At 39.1% G+C, this 14565-nt stretch overlaps 1 protein-coding gene across 7 annotated transcripts in view; it reads right to left on the bottom strand.

Moving 5' to 3' along the window:
• Nucleotides 1–14565, bottom strand: part of LOC146705096 (suppressor of tumorigenicity 7 protein homolog) — a 61695-nt gene that overhangs the window by 32887 nt on the left and 14243 nt on the right. For 4 of the 7 annotated variants that reach the window (XM_085462664.1, XM_085462665.1, XM_085462666.1 and 1 more), the window contains exon 2: nt 6788–6823. The exons of 1 other annotated variant lie outside the window; for it this stretch is intronic. In XM_085462664.1, the coding sequence (XP_085318790.1) occupies nt 6788–6809 (22 nt within the window). In that variant the 5' untranslated portion in view covers nt 6810–6823. Of the gene's footprint in view, nt 1–940; nt 960–4031; nt 4152–6787; nt 6824–14565 lie in introns of those variants that run through there. 2 more of the 7 variants (XM_085462670.1, XM_085462669.1) reach the window with 2 other exon arrangements.

Below are 14565 nucleotides of genomic sequence, written 5' to 3'. Positions count from 1 at the left end.
GACAATGTTTACTTAAAGCCAATGAATTATGTTCATCAATTACAACTGGCTCAATTATTCACTGTTGTACCCTTCTGTTGGTATAGGATGTCTTAATTTTGCTTCATGGTAAATGTTAGAAACAAACATTCCAATGAAGAGAGGAAGTAGTGAGATTTGAAATACAAAACACATTTGCTGTTTTGTAATGTACCAGTCGCTGGCAATTGCCGGGGTGCCAAGCAGACTCTCACTCTGACAAATATATTTGTTTTGTTCTATTACCAGCCACCCTACAAAAGTACTAGTTCTTCAAATGTCTACACAGAGTCAAATAATCAGTCTTGATCAGGTTATTTGAAACAGCTCTCAGAGTAGAAAATTCTGATAATTTTCTGGCCCTTGATTTTACTTGGGGGGTAAACTCTCTCACCAATAGAGGATCATTGTTAAAAAGTTTAGTGGCTGCTTCCTGGACTAATCAGTTGGGTGGTTTCCAGGATTTGGGTATAGTGAGGGAAAATCTTCAGAATGCAAAATGAGAGCAAATGCAAAGCTAAATATTCGTGGACTTAATGACACGCTGTCCTGATAGGCTGGTGACGGGCACTGGCCACTTCCTGATGCGAGTCGCACAGGCAAGGCTACACCATTTCTTTTCATAGGCTAGTGATTAGGTGACGTTGAATGTTATAACATATGGGATAAGGATGGTTTCCCCACAATAAAAATACTGGTGGCCAGCAGTACTATCCCCCAGCCTCCTAGCAAATGGGATTAATTTGAAAATCCGAGGTGATATTCTTCTTGAGTTACTGCATTCATAAGATTTTCAGAAAATTGGATCTCTGACCTTGACCTTGAGGTCGAAGTCACTGAAACTCGTCCAAGATTTTTAGCAGATGGTATGAATTTCAAAAATGCTACATGGTCTTGTTCCCGAGTTATTGCCTCTACATACTTGGGTGTCCATGGTGTCCACGCTGTCCGCCCAACAGGATGACAACAATACTCCATCAGCGTTTTATATGGCTGAGGGGTAAAAAGAAAAAGAAAAAGAAAAGAAAAGAAAAAGAAAGAAGCTATTTCCAGAGTCCATAACAAACATAGGATTATGTTTGGGTGGATAGCGCTACATAAAACAAAGGATCGACGCTCCATTGACAATGTGACCCAAATTATTACTGATAAGTACATAAACAGAGAAGATTCATATACGTGGCTGCTTGCTCTGCAAAGCTGTCAGCTGGGCTACTTGCCTAAAAGAACAGTTACAAGTCATTATTACTATACAGAAGTTGGTTGGAGGAGAAATACAATCAGTGCAGAGAGAGACTCAGAAGCTAAAGTCAGTGCAGAACAGGAAATCAAACAGTTAAACTTACATTAATAAATATTTTGTGAATATAAAGTAACACTGTCTGCTGGCTTTTCATTCATAAAAGTATCCGTATCTTAATAGATGGGTTACTATGCTATTTAAATTGCTGCACAGGCCTGTCCTCAGATGTCTTGACTGACAGAGAGCCAGTGTACTTCATTAATATCCACTGATGGATGCAGGAGCAGTCATGAGGGAAGCTATTATGTTTCTGCGACACCACATTGACTAGAAAACAGAGAAATTTCAACAAACAACAGAAATACTCCAACAGATTTTACTTCTTGGTATCATAACTTCTTGATCCCAAATGTATCTGAAGCCCAGGTGATGATTATTGATTTCAGGCAAAGCAGGCATGTGGCCAAAGAGTGCATTATGCATTATGAAGGGGTGGAAATGGTTACACAGCACAAATATTTTGGTAGAGATTTTAATGATTAGCTTCAATTTTATAGAAACACTGAGGTATTTGTGAAGTGGTAGCAACACAAAATTCACATTTTCCCTTCGTGCCAGTCTTTTATCAGTGTTTTATACAGAGGCTCATGTGTTTGTCCTTTATCTGCTGGTTTCACAGGCTTCCTTTAAAAGATAAAAACTGTCTGAACAGCACTTTTAAAGAAATACTGGTTTGAAACCAGCAAATCAGCATTTTGTGGTCATCTATTTGAGGGTGAAATTATTCAGCTGGCATCAGTGTGTCCTTAATAAATTAAAAAAATGCTCATGCCTTCTGCAATTCAGCTACCATAACACTTCAAGCCATTTTTCCCCCATTTGTTTTTTTCTGTAAGTCATCATGTCTAATGGTTATCCCTGTGTTTTATGTTGAAGAAATGCTCCAAACAAACAGCTGCCAAGGTTCACAATTCACCCTGAAAGTATTTATCACATATGAACTTAGATCGATAAACAATCAATTAACCTGGGAGAAAATCTTTGCAGGCTTAATATGTTCTTACAGTTAGCATTGCATGTACGCTACTTATGCGAGACACAAGGTAACGTTACAAATGTTCGAAACATAGGAAAAAAGATATCTGAGCATCTGAACAAAAAAATATATATATCAAGAGGGAAAAAGTTATCTATACTGTGTCATAGTTACTTATAAGCATATCCTACATCTACATGTTTGCTTGGTTTTTTTGTTACATTCACTGTAATATTGACCAAAAGAATGCCCAAATCGCTCTTCTGCACACGCCGTAATGGAGCGAACGCTCTTTTGAAAAGGACCCAGAGTCTCTCGTCTACATCAACACAAGACAGCCAGTGTTAATTTATCTACACTCCTGTTTCCAACAGTTTGTTCCTTACATACCGTCACAGTAACATACCAGAAATGTCACTGTGAAAGCTAGCTATAATTGGTGTAGTCTGTCAACTGTCTCTCCAAGTCAGTGATGGTGAGCACAATACTCCATATGGACATCCATGGAGATTTAAAAAAAAAGTTGTAAACAAGAATCACTGTTTGTCCATGGTTTCTGTGTCCACAGAAAAGTAAGTCTCAAGACATTTACTTCTTACTTCTTAAATCCAAGGACTATTAAAGTAATAATAACGCCAATAGAAACAGTCCTATGCCACTGTTGATTTCTTCGAGTTCACATCCATGATAAGATCATCATGTCCTCCTAAGACAGTTTAACACCATACAATAATTAGTCTCAAGGCTACTGAACGAAGTGATACAATCTAGAAAGCTGTACGTACTGACCTCAATTCTGATCAAGTATAGACTGACTGTAGAACTACTGAACCACTTCCTCACAGCACCCTACAACAAACAGGCCAAAATGAGAGCAAAAAAGGAAGGCACAACACAGTTACATTTACCTAAAACCTACTTTGCTGAAAAGAAGGGGACAGGAAGGTAACAGCTATTGAGGTCAAACGTATGTACAAATGAGTCCCATCTGTGTGTGTGTTTATGACTGTGACACAAGGTAACTGTTCACAGAAGTGTGCAAAGTAGTTGATATTTGCGGGTCCATAAGTTTAGAAATCCAGGTGGATGTTGAAAACTGAGAGGAATTGCCAGTATATTTCAACACTTCCATAACACCTTTGGGAAAATTTAATTCATGATATCAAAATATTAGTCTGGTTAAACAGAATTCTGCTGCATTAGCACATATTTTATCTGTATTTGTTCACCTCTTATAAAGTCACATTCCTTTTGCTCAACTGTAAAAATAAATAAAGAAAATTGTTCAATAAGCAGATACAGAAAAATTACAGCTGTCACATCCATATACTATCCTACATGTACTGCCAAATTAGTTCTACTTTATATAACAAGAATCAATAAATATGGTGCACATTTATCTTTTGCTGTACTGAAGAGGACAAACATGTTGGAAGTGACTTCCCAGGCTTTTCTCTCCTGCTACCATCTGTCCTTATTAGAAAGAGAGAACAGATTTTAGAGCCAGAAAGCAATTCGGCACATTTCCCACCAAACCTGAACACCGACCTACAATGTCAATGCTGCACAGAGCTCAAAATAGACTAGTCACTCTAACTGCGATGTCTCAAAATATAGCTCATTTTAAAACAGTAAAACACTGCAAAAAAAAAAACCAAACAAACAAAAAAAGGATAAAGCCATTTACATTTGAGCTCTAAATTAGGATTATCTAGAAGTTTTTGTTCCTCTTACCTTCTACACCTACTTGAGAGGAGATGATCTTCTGAACAATACGCAAATCAGACACCCCTGAGTTCTTTCTCACAGCCACACAGTCTGCTGCGAAAGCTTAGCAGGACTTGACGAGCCTTATGAAAGCTTCATCTAGCCCCAAAAATAAGAGATAAAGTAAGATATTCCATGTATAGCAGGATGGCTTCCTATAAAAATGATCTTACACAAAGGATTTCCAGAGACGATTTTAGTGTTTCGAATAAACACTAAAAATTGCCATGGTTTGTTTCCTGTTGCAGTGTTTGTTGGACCCAAGCCGTTTTCACAACAAAGCTATTTCAAAGGATAGCCTATAAAAATGGGTCCCGCTTAACCATGTCAACAAACACTGTTGAGTTTATTACTTAAACCTAAAGAGCCAAATGAACGTTGTGTTTTTGTAGTCTGTCTGTGCTTATTGTCAGGAAACACCCAAGAAGTCACGAATGACTTCCTGCAAAGATGTGCGGAAATAAGAATATCCACATCCAACATTACATATACACTGTGTTGGTGAGAGTATTGTTCAAACAAGAATCAGTGGGATTGGCCAAATTTTGCATGATAGTACTTCCAGTTTAATTTGCCAGGTGGCCGAGTATGATGACCACAAGGAAAGCACAACAGTTAGTAAATGTGTTTGTTCAAGGCATGTTTACGATCGCGAGCTCTGACTTGTAATTTTAAAAACGTCAGTCAAATAAGTGTACATCCTTTCATAAAGAAATGCAAACACTGTGCTCACGATCTCCTATAATCATATCCTGTGAACTGATCAGAACTATACTCATACTTGACCTCCTCTCGTCTGTGTTATGGATTTGCTGTAGATTTAATGCAGCATTATGTCCTTTGAGTTGCTGTTTAATAACAAACAAACAAAAAAACCACACAGTAATGCTTTAATAACCGACTTGTATCAAACTGCAGACATGACAAAATGGAAAGACTGGCAGGCCTGTGTCAAAATGGGACAGAACTCAGAATAGTGGGCAGCGAGGAGAAGCTGCCAAATAAAGGTCACAGGTACCATCTCTGCTACAGCCAAGTAGAATGGTGTCCATAAACAACTGTGCATCTGATATAAAATTATTATATCTAATGAAAAAGTAATGAAGCACAGAAATACAAATTACTATCTAAAGCGGGAGTTAGCTACAACACCATTTAATTTGAAATCAGACAGTACTACTGCACTACAGGGCTTTTCCCTGGATGGAAATGCACCATCAGGAGTTGACTATGCACTAAAGCATGACTGGTCTGTACATCTTTAAAGCAATGACTAGAGTGTTATCTTATTTATTAACTTTTTTTCCCTCCACTGGAAAATAAGTGTATTTTCCATTTTCATAACCCCATTTTGGATGCACCACTTACTTCCTCAGAGGATTGTTGCCAGTTAAAGACGTATTGCCATTGTAACCTGGAGTCATTTCAGATGAACCAAGCACTGATAGTCATGTTTGTATTATTTATTTAAGTGGAAATGCAGATTTTGGAGTACGCAAGATGTCTATGCTTGCATGCTCTAACATTTCCATTAATATGTTTCCTTGGAAATGGCGTGCATGTTCAAAGGTAGGTCAGACATGTTAAGCATCTAAGCACACTTTAAACTATTAGCAGGAGTTGTATATTTTACACAAGTTTCATCTAAGTTGTTATTGCTTCTTTTCTGATTCATAAAATGACTGCCTGCAATTGTAAATCTAAAGATCTCCACTTTTAATTTCTTTAAAAAATAAATAAATAAAACTCCACCAACAACAACATTAAGCCATTACAAGATATTGCACAGTGTCATCCAATCAGCTGCACATTTCATAAACAAAGATTAGGCTCTAAACCACTCCTGGTGCAATTGCCGGTGTGCATGCTAGCTATGATCCCACATCAAAACAAGTTAGTTTTAGCCTCGACTGTGCAATCAAGACAGGATCAATGACATAAGCTCAGGCCTTCTGAAAACAATGAGCAGGTAGTAGAGTGAGCCATCACAGTATTGATCTAAGCAAAAAGGATTCCTGTAATGGGAGAAACAAGTACACTGGCTCACCTTAACGTCAACACTAGTAACACTTCAGAGGGAGGTGAGGGGCTGATTGGTGTCCAAAGACACACGTGCATACATATAGAAGAGCAGTGTGCTATGCTTGATTCAGTAGCATTTAAGACAGGAAATGCTAAGCTCACACCTCGCAGCGATCTGACTGAGCCGTAAGAAAGAAGCAGAGCGCAGACTGATGCTTCTGGAGACGATGCAACTCTGGTCAAAGCATCCATCTTCCGACATGCTCACTCACATAAACATGCACAAGAACACATGTTCATTCAAAGAGCAAGCTATTACTATGAAGAGGACAGAAAATGCATAGAGACGGGAGGTCCTTTTTTTGTGGTAATTTGAAATGCACACACGGTAAGGCTCAGAGAGAATACAGGGTAGGCGGTTCAGTCAGCATGTCCAGCTAGCTTGTAGTGCCGACCCTCTGTGCTAAAATGGTAGATCCCAGATTTCTCCCCATGCAATCTGCCACCAGCAACCATGGAGGCAAAACAGGAAGAAGACAAGAGAGGAGAGGGAGATGAGGAAAGATGGAACGCAACAGAAGAGGAAAGCTAGCATATTCCCTTTCCTCCTCATCCTCAGAGAAAACACACACACAAGAATATAAAAGGTCCATAAACAAAGACAAACACAGGGCAGACGGAAGGATGGTGATGGTACTTACATGAGGACTCAGTGCCGAACATGGCTGGGCCGGGAGCTGTGATGGAGAGAGAGGAGGAGGAGGAGAAAAGAGAGGAGAGAGAAAGGGGAGGGTGAGAGAGAAAGAGAGAGAAGGGAGGTTGATGAGCAGGCAGCTACACAGCGGGGGTCATCAAAGCAACACAATGCAGCCAGCCGGCCGTCGCTGCCTCCCAGACAGCCAGATGCCCCAGCTCCGCTATCCGTTGCTGCTTTAAAAGCCCTCCTCCAAACACACACAAACACACACAGCTAGTGCAGCTGCCAAAAAAAGGAGGCTTTTGGAGGATTAAATCAAGTACTAAATAAACATAAAATAAAAACTGGCAGAAATCCTTCACAGCCGCAGCAAATCCAGACACAGAGAAGTGGTTGTGGCTAGCTACTGCATCTCTGCTTTTCTGCAGTCTATATCCTCCTCCTCCTTATCCTCTCCATCACTCTCTCACTTCTCATTCCACTGTACGATTTACTAATGAAGAGAGAGACCGTGAGATTGTGGGGGAGAGGGAGAGTCTTTCCTGGGGAGAGGAGAGCTAAAAGGAGGGAGTGAAAAAAGAAAATCTGGCAAGGAAGCTCCTGCCACTGTTACTGCAGCCGTTGTAAGACAATAGTTATGCAAACAGAGAGTGACGTCAGGACAGAGGAGGGAGAGAGAGAAAGCTGTCAAAGACTGACTGACAACTACTGCTAGATGGAGAGAGAGAGGAAAGGAGGAAAAGAAAGGGGGGGGGGAGAAAGAAGGAGAAACACAAGCAGACTGGATGCAATAAAAGAGCAGATGAGAAAAAGATAACAGAGGAAAATATGAGAATGGACGAGAAACGGGAAAGCAAGGGGGAAGCATATTTAGATGATAAAAAAGAGAAAGAGAGAAAAGGCAGAGGTAGGGCTACAGATACAAACAGGACACACACACACACACACACACACAATGAAGCAGCGAAGGGGGCTGGGGGCTTTCATCTGTTAGTTCGACAAATTGAAACAAGTATGAAGCAGAGCATTGGAGACTACTGTGTATTTACTTGCTATTGACACACACACACACACACACACACACACACGCACACACACACACACGCACACACACGGCCATCAGCGAGCCAGAACAAAAATGTTCTGCCATGATCACAACATCATCAATCAAACTTGCACAGAAGACTTTAAGATTAAATCGCAATATTATCAATAATGTGAATTATTTTAGCAATAATAATAACAATAATAATAGCAACAACACACAGTAGATAGTTATGTAAGATTACAATTAAACAGAGCAACTGCAAGTGGAAATTATATAGAAGACAGAAAGAAACTTAATGGTAGTGTTACTCACCTGCTGTCATGAGACTGCTGTACAGTGGCATAAATATTGGTGTTTGCTCTGTTTGACAGTTATAGGTAAGCACTTATCTAAAGCACTATAAAAATTCATAAAAAAAAAATTTAAATAAACAAAAACCTGCAATGTACCAAGAAACCGTTTAGTCAGTGTATTCAGGACACCATGATCCGCCTCTTTTAGGACACACATATACCCTGAGGTGCCAGTTATTGCACACTGTAACACCTTAATGAAGACTGGTACTAAATGTAATAAAATAAACACAAAACCCAGCAACTGTGCAGCGGCAATCTGCCCTAAACCTGCTTTAGGGAAATGAATAGATACAGTCTGCACAACAGCTTCTGTCCAACCAGCCTACAAACCTAAATATATAAATGGTCATCCAGCCGGACACTTTAATGGCCCCCACTGTGAATACGATGAAGACAGCTAGCATGTGGATTAGCTCAGCTGCTGAAGAGACGAGCGTGTACTGTTGGAGGCCTCTCATCTTTTGTGTCTCATACACCCACCTCCTCCTCCTCCTCCTCCTCCACCACGTCTTTGTTCTTCAACCACAGGCAAGAGACCCCTTCTCTAACCCTGCTACTAAGTTAAAATATGTGAAATCAGCAGTACTGAGTCAAAACATAGTTTTCTTATAAGGAAAATCTGGTGTTAGGTTAGGATAATAAAAAAATATTTTAAGATTTACATCTTATATGAAATATAGCTACATATTTACATCTTAATCTATCATTTCCATGAACCCTAGCCACACGCTTACCTCTGGGCCCACCTACCTACTAATGGAAGAACATAGCGCATGTGCCCGTTCTTAGCACACAGAGTTTAGCCACATATCACTATGCTATTTTTACATGTTAAAAATCACTGCTATCCTGTTACACTCTACAATCTACGTCCCACATAAAAAACACACTTATCAAAATGAAACTCCTGTGAAAAATGTGCTACCTCGAGTACCAACTGCCTCCTGGTGTTCTACGGAGAAAAGCCATTGACCATTAAAACTCCAACTACCATTCAATAGTCATAAGTGATAGGGTGCTTATTGTGTTACTCTTAGTTAATATCTAACATCCTAAACATGTTTAAATCAGGGCTGTTCTCCTTGGCAGGTGTACTGTATATAGAAAGCATAAAACACCAGAAAATGCTTAATGTAATTGGCCTCCACAGTTTACTCTTCCACACTAACATGCTAATACTGCTGCTCCACCATCACCACTTGTCTCAAAGTTGCACAGCATATGCTCTGCTGACCTACTAAACCCACCCGCCCCCAAGAGACTGTCCATGCTTTCTTCCTGTTGAATGCCAGATTGAAATTTCAGTTTTCTGTTGTGCCCATATTAACACATACTTTTTCTATTATCAATAGTCTCATATATGTGCATGTCTTCCAGCCCAATTGACATTTAAAAAAAAACCAACCTCCCTAAATCCCATTGTTTTAGATAATTGCAGACCCATTTCCAAACTGCCATTCTTTTTAAAAAGCCTTGAGAAAGTTGTCATTCATCACCTCTTTCAGTTGGTGAAGAGAAACAATGTCTTTGATAAATTCTGGTTACCGATGAAACCACAGCACTAAAACTCTATTACTGAATATATAAAAGGAATGTTTACTGTTCCTCCACTACCTCAACTCATCATCACAAAACCTTATTATTATGTTACATTGTGTTTTGCTTTTTTTTGTCACACTGTCACTTGCTGCTCTTGTTTGCACATTTGCATGTGCAATTTGTTGTCTGCTGTCTGATAACAAAAAAAAAAAAAAAGTCTTCCTTAGACAGTTAGATAGTTTTTTGTTAATTTATGTTGTAATTTATGTTAGGTCAGTCTGTCTTGTCTCTGCTAGCCAGCTAACTAGGCCTCTTAGTTAGCTAGTTTAGAGTTTTCTGTTAATTTATGTTGTAAATTTATGTTGCATGTAGCACCTTGGTTCCTGGAGGAACGTTGTTTCGCCTCACTGTGTACTGTTAAACTGTATATGGTTGAAGTGACAATAAAGCCAACTTGACTTGACTTGACTTGACTTGACTACTAATGGCAGTCTTATACACTCGGATAGAGGTGAATATTCTTTTAGTCCTACTAGACATCTCTGACCATGCCACTATATTAACAACAGTATTTTCTCATTCAGTGCCTCACTCAAATTCCCTCCATCTCAATTCTGGCCTAAAACTGTGGTTCTTAGCAACTTGGTAGCAACTTCTTCAGAGAGGTCAGTCATTACATCAGCTCACTCACTAGCGATATCAAAACATATCAGAATCAGAATATGCCAAGAACATTGGCATCATTTTGGACATATCACACCTTGCTTCCAGCAAAATTCAGAAGTCACTTTAAAATTCTATTATTAACATATAAAGCTCTACATGGTCAGACTCCTGTTTATATAGCAGAGCTACTGAGACATTATTACAGCAGACAGCCCCTCAGATTATCTGATCAACATCTCTGTTTAGGGCTGAACGATATATCGCATTTGCGATAATATCGCGACATGATCAAGTGCAATTTTCTAACCGCAAAGGCTGCGATTATACTCTGGACATGTCCAAATTCATGGGCTGCATCCTCCTGAGGCCGCATTTGTAGACCGATTACGTCACAGCGACGCGCCGAAGGCTGTCCAAATTCGTAGACTCCTCCGAATGTAGCCGACAAATGCGTCCTCCTTTTCCCCGAATTTCAAGGATGGGTCGGGTGTGTCCTTCGTGGCCTACCATATCCCAGAATTCATAGCGCGGCCCAGCCAAACTCCAGTTTCCAGCAATGGCGGCCGCTACTAAGTTTTAAAATTACTCATACTAATCTTTCTGGGTCACAAAATAAACTTTTAACATATTTTCAGGCGAGAAAGTAGTTGTGTAAACATCAAATATCTGCTCGGTTTATCAAGATATCCCATATTTGCAAAAGTGCTTCGACGTTTTCAGAGGCGTCTGCTACCCACCAGCTCGACAGCTAGCCGGGAGCTCGAGGGTTACTGATGCGGCCGAGAACGGCACAACTCCCGGCACATCATTTTCAGATCACCGCGGAGTTTCGCTGCTCGGGTTAAACGTAATATATAAGTCACTTAGACAACCTAAAAATGTTATTGTTGGGTTTTTTTCAGTGTTTTGTTTGTTCGTGAGTAAATCGGTTTGGCTGAGATTAAAGTTATTAGATTAGATAAAATAAAACTTTATTAATCCCCCGGGTGGGTTCCTCCTTGGTTTTCACACAGCTGACTAAACGTCAAACAGAAAACTTATTAAACAGAAGTATGAGACAGTTGAGAATTTACACCAGTGTCTGGTTATATTTTAGATAGCAAGAAGCAGACGGCCGAGTTTATTAAACTCCACCGAGACAGCGGTGACGCTAATCAGAAGGCTAGACCGTCCAATTTCACGCCTTTAAATTTTAAAGGCGTGTTTGTGTGTGTGTTTATACAATTGCTATTATGTTTGCACTTTATGTGTAATGTTACTGACTGCAGAGATCAGTAAGATGTGTGTATTTTTTATTTATTAGTTTTATTTATTTAATATTATTTTTTAATTGAATGACTGTCTAGTAGTTCACAGATGTCGAAAAACTGAGTGTGGTAAAGCCACTGATTTTTTTTATGTATATTTCTGCAATCTGCACATTGTACTGACTTTCATTTTAATGTTTACACCAGGGTTCCTTGTCAGCACTTTATGCTCAGATGTTTGTAAGCTAAAAATAAACTATTGTGTATGTTCAAATATACTGTTGTGATTGAAGAAGTTAAATAAAAATGTCAGTCATCAATTCATGCATCACCTCATGTCATCATAACAGAGGTCTGTCTTCCAGGAAAGAACAGTTTAAAATTTATGTAATATCTCTGGCCATACTATATGATGTATTGCTTGTCTTTGTTTAATAATACAGAAGACAAAGACCTTAAAAAATAATCGCATATCGCATCGCAATCGCAATATTGGGGCAAAAAAATCGCAATTAGATTATTTTCCATAATCGTTCAGCCCTATCTCTGTTCCATCCTCTTATTTTAAAACCAGAAGACACTCTTGGGGTTGTAGCACCAATATCCTGAAATAGCCTTCCTCAGTCCAGCCAGTCCAGCTGAATCTCTAGTTTGTTTTAAATGACTGCTGAAAAATCATTTTATAGGTTAGCTTTACTTTAATCATTCTCCCATTACTTGTTGGTCATAGGTTTAACTATGTCTGGTGGAACATCTATAATTATCTTTAATGAGTGGCTTCTATTCAAACTGTAAAACACTTTACACTTTAAAAAGTTCCGCGACCCTAGGCAATGATCATCAGGTGCCTGATTGGTGTCTGATTAGCATCTTTGAGCATGGACCCTGCAACAGCATTGCAACAGCATGCCACGTTTGACTGATCTGACACAGCTGTAAATGACTCTCGTACTGAGCTAAAATGAGAATAGTGAACAACCCCAGTACGTTTTTTCCCCTCGAAGAAAATTGAATAATCATATACAGTAAGCTCTATGTTATATTGAAATATTAAAAGTTTTGAGAAACAGAGTAGACTTGATAAGATGAACAAGCTTTGCAGTGCACTGACAATCCTTCCACTCTTAATAAAGACTCCTGAGATTCTGTTAATTACACAAGGGGCAGCTTGAGAGAGCTGCCCCTTGTGTAATTGGAGAGGTGAGGGGAAGCAAGCTGGGACTTTACAACATGCAGCGTGCTCTGCTCTTATGTCAGATCAGCAAGGTCTGGTATTAGCATGCTAAACAAACATTCTTTGTTTTTACATTCATCATGTCCCAATCAGCCCAAATAGCAAAGAGAAGGAGTTTGGGTGTTAGGAGGTTAAAGAATTTAGATTTCAAGAAATGGAGAACAAAGCAAAAACTTACTGAAGTGACTTGAGGTTCTTTCCATACGGAAGTGTTGCAGCTGGGCTTTTACATTAACATTTTGTGTGCCTTACTGTTTCCTCTCAGCTCCCATTTTTGTTTCATTTAGTGTGGATGCTGATTAAGCATCCACAGTATTGTTCTTCCACTTTTCATCTTACCTATGTTTTTTGTACGCCATCTCCTTCAACACTGTTCAACCACTGTTAGATTCCTCTTCTTTTAGACATGTGTGCTTGTATTTTTCTCATTTTTAACTTTTATATTTTTTAAATTTTCAACAAACATTTACAATGTATTTCAATGGGAGAATCTTCAAATTCTCATTCAACTTACTCCTCTTTTAACTCTAACTACTTCCACATACACTGACCGACAGACACCATTCAAACTGTAAAATGAAGCCACAACATCGAACTATTCAGCTTGTATTTGTCTTTTTAATATCTTTTATACTTTTTCTTCAGGTCCAGTTTAAGTTTCGTGCTTTTTTTCACCCGTTTCAGAGTTTATAATGGGTGTGTATGGGACAGAATGTTAATGTGAGTGAGACAGGTCAACTGCTTGAGTGGGAGCAAGGGAAAAATTTATCTTAAAATCTTCTCTTTAAACTGCTGCGTTGTCCACAGCGTTTGGTCTACAACCATCATTTTACCCTCAAAATATCGGCACCATTGCCCTCTTTCATCCAATGTTATTGTTATTGTAAAGGATGTTATGGTTCTTTCATAAATGCCACCAATGCACAGTCTCCTCCATGAAACTTTTCCATAGAGTCCAATGTTAAAATGGCTCCCAAAATTCGTCTGAAAATCAGAAGTACGGGCTGCCTTTACACTGTCACCACGTCCATATAATAAATTCGACAGACATGAGAACTGAGAATTCTGTAGACTGGACATTGCTGGTGCTCGCAGTGAAAGAATTTTGTCAATACTACTTGTAGTTTTCTGTTGGGAAGTAGGCCTGTGCGATATGACCAAAATCTCATATCCCGATATAAGAATTCTATCGTCCCGATAACGATATAAATCACAAAAATGTAACATTTTCTGTAAATTCTGTGAATCTCGGGCGGCTCGACTTGCGGGAAGTGTTTCCAGCTGCGCGTCCTGTAGCTGGAGTCGAGTGTTTTAACAGATGCATGAAACTATACATTTTTAGACATAAGTTGTAAAGGCCGCCGTTTTCTTTGTGAGTATTTATTACACGGTGTGCTGCGGGGAAAAGCCTGTTCTAACGTTTGAGTCTAAGGTTTGTTTTTTAGCACCTGGCGGCTCTTTTTTAATTCTCATCCGTAAAAAATCTGCTCTTTCATCCGTCTGTAGTGTGGTTATATTAAATATAAGAGAAAGAGAGAACTTTAAGAAATTAATATAGCCACCACAGTGACCATCAAAACGATGAAAAAATATTGCCGTAAACAGTTTATTTTGCGACACCACGAAACAAACGATAGTGTAAAATGAAACGATAGACGTTTTTATATCGTCATCCGATATATATCGTTATAT

The sequence above is a fragment of the Copadichromis virginalis genome, linkage group LG7 (genome assembly GCF_057382275.1).
Source record: "Copadichromis virginalis isolate Kocher_CV1m ecotype Utaka linkage group LG7, C_Virginalis_male_GT1.1, whole genome shotgun sequence".
In the NCBI taxonomy this organism is placed as follows: Eukaryota; Metazoa; Chordata; class Actinopteri; order Cichliformes; family Cichlidae; genus Copadichromis; species Copadichromis virginalis.
This window is presented reverse-complemented; position numbering and strand designations above follow the sequence as displayed.